This window comes from Pinus tabuliformis, chromosome 9, assembly GCF_031772625.1.
Source record: "Pinus tabuliformis cultivar Carrire ecotype Pingquan chromosome 9, CPIR1, whole genome shotgun sequence".
Lineage (NCBI taxonomy): Eukaryota > Viridiplantae > Streptophyta > Pinopsida > Pinales > Pinaceae > Pinus > Pinus tabuliformis.
The window spans coordinates 797,570,196-797,576,037 of record NC_142307.1 but is presented as its reverse complement, the minus strand read 5'-3'; the positions used below and the strand labels follow the sequence as shown (position 1 = coordinate 797,576,037).

The window sequence follows — 5,842 nt, the reverse complement described above, 5'->3', positions numbered from 1 at the left end:
TCTTCTATGACCCAGTTGCCCATATCCTGTTGTACACCAGCTTTAGATAGCTGGTCTGCTTCTTCATTCTTGTCCCTGTAAATATGGCAGATAGAAAAAATATTAAAAGATGCCTTTAATAAGAAAATTTCTTCCACTAGAGTCCTCAATATCTGATTATGACAAGATGCTTTTCCATTGACCCAATTTATGACATTAAGAGAGTCCCCAAAAATCTGTATCATGTTTATGTTTCTGTGAAGAAGCCAGCATAAAAGGTAACGAAGAGCTGATAATTCCGCATAGTTATTAGTGCCATAACCCAGCCCAACAGAAGCTTTTAGTGAGTGATCAGGATCGATATGTATGCACAGGCTAGCTCCCGCCCTGTTATTTTGTGAAGCCCCATCAAAAAAACCCCAAGGGATGCCTTCCTGAATGTTGATTTGTTTTTGCTTTTGCTTAGGATCTTTTTGCTCGGGGGGCGGTAATACAGAGTAAATGGCCGCTATGTTAGTGGCAATGACGAAAGAGGGAATGTCCTTGTCTTGAAAAATGCTTTTATTCCTGGCAAGCCATATTCCCCAGCAGAATATGAGAGGCAGGTTTCTCAGGTTTCCATCAGGAAAGTCTTGCCACCATTTTCTCCAAGCTGACTCCAAAGAATCGAGACCCCACCTAGCATTTATCTTGAGCAGCGCAGTGACCTCCTCCCAGATCTGTCTTGTGAAAGCACAAGATATGAAAAGGTGGTTTATGGATTCATCATCTGACTTGCACAGTGGACATCTACCAGGCCCAACTAAGAATCTTGCCTGTAGAATTTCCCAAGTTGGGACCTTCCTTTTTAAGATACACCATAGAAAAAGTCTGGCCTTTGCTGGGCTTTTGAGTTTCCACAAATTTTTGGCCCACCAATCCGGAATGCCCCAGCCTTTCTTTCCCATCAAGAAAAGGTATCCATCTTTAGGCGAGTAATCCCCTGTTTTACTCTGGGCCCAAAGCAAGCAGTCAGGTTCATCTTTTATCCTGACATTTGAACGTTGAAGTTCTTTTATGAAAACCTCCCACTCAGCCTTCCACCTGACATTTATTCCCAAATCGACATCATCCTTCCAAGCCTGTCCCCAAATAGTAGACTGTCCAACCTTCTCCACCTGATTTAGTGATGTAATACCGTTACTGTCCAGATGTCTGAGAAGTCCAGGTGACAGAGCATAATGTTCATTGCATCCTACCCAAGGGTCTCTGCCAATCCTGATGAGTCTACCATCACCAACTTTCCAAGCTAAGCCTTGTTCGATCACGGAGAAAGCTTCCACCGTGGCCTTCCATATGGCAGAAGCATTTTTTATCTTCTTGTTTTGACTCCGAATCCAGTCTTCCAAGGGGATGGGGTCAATGTATTTCCTTTTTACCACTCTTGTCCATAAGTTTTCCATAGTTATTAGCCTCCATCCGGATTTAGCAGCTAAAGAGAGACTGAATTCTGGAAGTCTTTTAATGCCCCATCCTCCCCATTCTTTTGGTCTGGCCACTTTGTCCCAAGCCACCCAAGGCAGCACTGAGGATTCCTTTGTGCCAGCCCATAGAAATCTACTGCATATTTTCCTGATTTTCTCCAGCACTCCTTTGGGGATCCACGTCAGGGCAGCCCAGTATACCGGAATAGCTAGAAGAACTGATTTAATAAGAGTCAGCCTCCCAGCTCTGGATAACCACCTGAAGCTCCAATGTGATATTCTAGCTTCAATTTTCGCTATGAGCCAGTTCCAATCCTCTTTTTTGTAGCCAACAGGCTTTAACCAGAATCCCAAATATTTGAAAGGAGTATCCAGGGGCTGAATAGGGAATGGAAATAAATTAGCCAGATTGTTCCTTTCCCTTCTTTCAAAATCTGCCACACAAGCTTGGGACTTTCTTGAGTTAATCTGTATTCCAGTAGCTTTAAGGAAGAGATCAAAAATGCATTTTAATTCCTTTAGTTCATCTGGGAAGCCATTAGTGAAAATCAAAATATCATCAACAATAAGGAGGTGTGTGATGAAGAGATTGATTGCTACCTCTATACCCTTTACCTTTTCCGTCCTTCTGGCTTTATGAATTAGTCTGCTTAGTCCTTCTGCCACAAGAAGGAACAGAAGGGGTGATAAAGGGCACCCTTGCCTTAATCCCCTCTGACTATTGAAGAAAGAGGAGGCCGCACCGTTAACCAGAACTACAAAACTGACATTTGTGATGCACCCCATGATCCAGCTAACAAAAGAATAGTTGAAGCCGAGATGTGTAAGCAACATCCGCAAATAGAGCCAACTGATCCGGTCATATGCTTTGGATAAATCAATTTTGAGCACAGCTCCCTTCTTTTTCTTCATCCTGATACTATGAATAACCTCCTGGGCAACCCCAATGGCTTCATGAATTTGTCTTCCATCCAGGAATCCAAATTGTTCCATCGATATGTTTTGAGATAGAATTGGAGCTAATCTGAGAGCAATAACCTTTGCAATAATCTTGTAGATGCAGTTACACAAGGATATTGGCCTGAAGTCTTCGAAGCTTTCCGGATCATCCTTCTTCGGAATAAGAGCTATAAAAGTTGAGTTGAAGGGTCTATAGACTGCTCCTTTCTGTCTCGACTCTTCAACTACTTCAGTTATTTCTGTTCCCAATTGATCAAAAAAATGGAGGAACAGCTCTATTGTTCAGCCATCTGGGCCTGGGCTCTTGTCCTTGCCCATGAGCTTCATAGCTGCTTCAACCTCCTCCTTTGAGACCGGAAAGGACAGAGCTTCTGTTTCATCTTCCTCAATGAACCTAGGAAAGCTTTGTGCCGTTTGGAGGACTTCTGCAATAGTAGCCTCCCCAGAATCTAAGAAAATATTTTGAAAATGTCTTTTCCCTAACCCAAAGAGCTCTGAGAGGGAATTGACCATCCTCCCTTCTTCGTTTTTAAGGCGCCATATAGTATTTGCAGCTTTCCTACCTTTAGCAAAGTTATGAAAAAACTTAGTATTCTCATCCCCCGATTTTATCCAGACTACCCTACTTTTTATCCTCCATTCTTCTTCCTTATCCAGTAGGATTTTATTTTGTTGTTTCTCCAAATGGAGGATTCTGTCTTTGGATGACTGGGAGGAGTAACCACCAACCTCCATACTTTCCAACTGCTTCAGTTCCTCCCTAATATTTCCCAACTCCTCATTTTGCTTCAGCTTTCTTTCCTTTGCCCAGGAGATTGTGGCTTTCTTCAGATTTTTAAGATTCTCCATGAGCAAAAAACTCCTATCCTCATCAGAGTTAGGAACAGGGTGGCTCCATGTATTATTAAACAGATTGCAGAAAGAGGGATCTTGAAGCCAAGTAGGATTGAACTTGAAAGGGGCGGGAGGCTTGGGAGGAGGGAGAAAAAGGTCTAGAAAAACAGGGAAATGGTCCGAGTTTCCTCTTTCCTCAACCCACTGTTTGATCATGGGAATTTTTGTTAACAGGGGCTCAGCTATCAGGAAACGGTCAAGTCTTTTAGCAATTCGATCCTCACCCATTCTTCGATTTCTCCAAGAAGGCTTTAATTTGATCGGAGAAGGATCAGTGAAATTGTTATCCGATATGAGGTTAAGGAAGAAATCTGAAAGAGGGTCTTCTCTGGCAGATGGCCCCCAAGCTTCAGCTCTGCCAATGGAGAAATTTAAGTCACCACCCAGAAGCAAGAAAGGGGTCTTCATCACCGATTTCATCATCAGATTGTCCCAAAAAGATTCCCTGCCCTGACAGGGCCCATAGACATTTACCAAGGTAATAGGGAAAGAGAAATCTGGGGAAAGAACCTCCATTCCCAATACAGATTTCATAGCCCATTGGTTTATAATTTTAATCCGTCCTTCTTTAATTCCAATGGAAATGCCCCCCGAATGACCAGAAGAGTCAACAGCAGTAAAAATCCATCCTGGTAAAAGAGTTTTTAGCAAGGCCTCAACCTCTACGGCCTTACCCAAAGTTTCTTGCAGGAAGATTACATCTAGATTAGAATTGTTTATCCACTCTTTTAATGCCAGTTTTTTAGGTTTGCTGGCCAAACCTCTACAATTCCAGGATGTCAAGATCATTTTATAACATTCTCAGGGGGATGGGCTGCTCTAAGAACCCCCGGGATAGAGTATTGTTTGCCATCTGCAACGTCAAGCTTGGCTTTAATCTTTGCTTTGGACATATCCGACTTCCTACCTCGCTTATTTTTGAGGCAACTTTGTTCAGAGGTTTGTCCCAATCCACCTACAGTCCCAGGATCACTAAGTTTCCCTCCCAAAGATCTCAGGTTATAGGGACAGGGAGATCTGGCAACCGAAAGAGAGAGGGGGGGCCAATGGTCTTCACGATTAATATCCAGAGCTGGTAAAGCATCAGCAATAATGTCTATGGAAGGGGATATAGGATTATTTTCCACAGATTCATCAGCATTATTATCATGTACATTACCGGTTTGAAGCATTACGGAATTATGTTCCATGGTTTCATAAACATTATATTCATGTACATTACAGGTTTGAGATGTAACATGCGGGGAAACAGGAACATGCTCAGGCAAAAGATGTGTAGAAGGAAAGGTCCTTGACATACCCTTTTCTTCGTCTTCGCAATGAGCTTGTATTGCCGGGACTGTCTTGACATGCTCCTCCACGATCACCGAATCTTTGACAGGTTCCTCCACATGCACTGTCGAAAAGTTTGCAATTCCCTGATTTCCCTCTTGGTTCGGGACAGTTGCATCCACTGGGACTTTATCAGTTTCCTCTGCCTCCATATCCGCTACTCCGTGCATCTCCGGGATTTCGTTCTCCATGGATAGCTGATCAGGGTCTTGGACATTTCCTCTATTCGCTGAGGCCCGCCGAAAGTGTCGCCTCCTTTGCATCAGTGGGCAATCTTTAACCAAATGCCCATACTCATGACAGAGATGGCATCAGAACGGAAGATATTCATAATCTAATATCTGCTCAAATACGTAATCCTTATACTGGAGATTAATTGTTTTTGCTAAGCCTCTGCTCGGATTAAGGGTGGCCAATATACGCGCCATCGTTCGATCCTTTGTGTGCAAAAAGGTCATATCTGCCTCCAGATATATCCCCAACCTGTTACCAATGGTTTTAAACACTTCTTCAGTCCACAGGAAGGAAGGCAAACCCGGGACACGAATCCACACAGGAAACTCGTCGGCTCTCTCCTTGAAAGCATCAAACATGGGTGTCCATTTCTTTAGCAGAATGGGAATGTTCCCAATATGCCAATTGCGCTGGAAAACCCATTCTGCCGAGTCTTTATCTACAAAACAGAGCTTAAACCAGCCCTTCCCTAGAACTTGTGCTTCAAACTGAAGCGGTCTATCCGTTACAAAACAGGATTCTCCCCACACTTGCAGATATTCAGAGGAGTATTTCTTACCTCAGGCTCTTCCTACCAATGTGCATTCTGCGACAACTAGGGATTCTTCAATAGATACCTCCATTCCAAGGACCAGATTGCCCTCTATCGCCTGAGATCCAATGGGTCTTTGAGACTTCCTCTTCGCCCCTTTGAATCCTAAATCTTCCACCTGGGTACCATAACCCTTACGGCTAACGTTCCTTTCTGTGTTTGTCTGCGGAAGGCCCCCACTGGATGTTATCTCCGGCTGAGGCGGATTTTGGTTCGCCAAGACTGCTTCCACGTTCCCAGAAGATGACAGTCCCTTAGCCGGTCCATCAGAAACTGCCCGCACCTCAACAGGTAGATCTCCGGGACCCTGAACAAACGGCCCTTCAAGGGTGTGGGATACCCTTGGCAGCGAAGCCCTAGTAATCGGGGGAAGCCCCTCAGAGGCCCT

The 5,842-nt window shown here is 44.0% G+C and overlaps 1 protein-coding gene across 1 annotated transcript; it reads right to left on the bottom strand.

Annotated features, from left to right (window-relative positions):
- Positions 1 to 2,684: 2,684 nt before the first annotated feature.
- Positions 2,685 to 4,085, bottom strand: LOC149151164 (DNA-(apurinic or apyrimidinic site) endonuclease, chloroplastic-like). The gene is made up of 2 exons (XM_089443078.1): positions 3,140 to 4,085; positions 2,685 to 2,965 (listed from the first exon to the last, which is right to left on the bottom strand). Exons 1-2 carry the CDS (start codon positions 4,083 to 4,085, stop codon positions 2,685 to 2,687), a joined length of 1,227 nt encoding a protein of 408 aa, XP_089299204.1.
- Between the last annotated feature and the right edge of the window lie 1,757 nt (positions 4,086 to 5,842).

Excerpts from the sequence above, each read along its gene's own strand:
- LOC149151164 (XM_089443078.1), bottom strand. The coding sequence starts at position 4,085 with ATGATCTTGACATCCTGGAATTGTAGAGGTTTGGCCAGCAAACCTAAA. Across the intron at positions 2,966-3,139 it reads GGAACTGAAGCAGTTGGAAA|GTAGGAAAGCTGCAAATACT; the intron begins GTATGGAGGTTG and ends ACTTTGCTAAAG.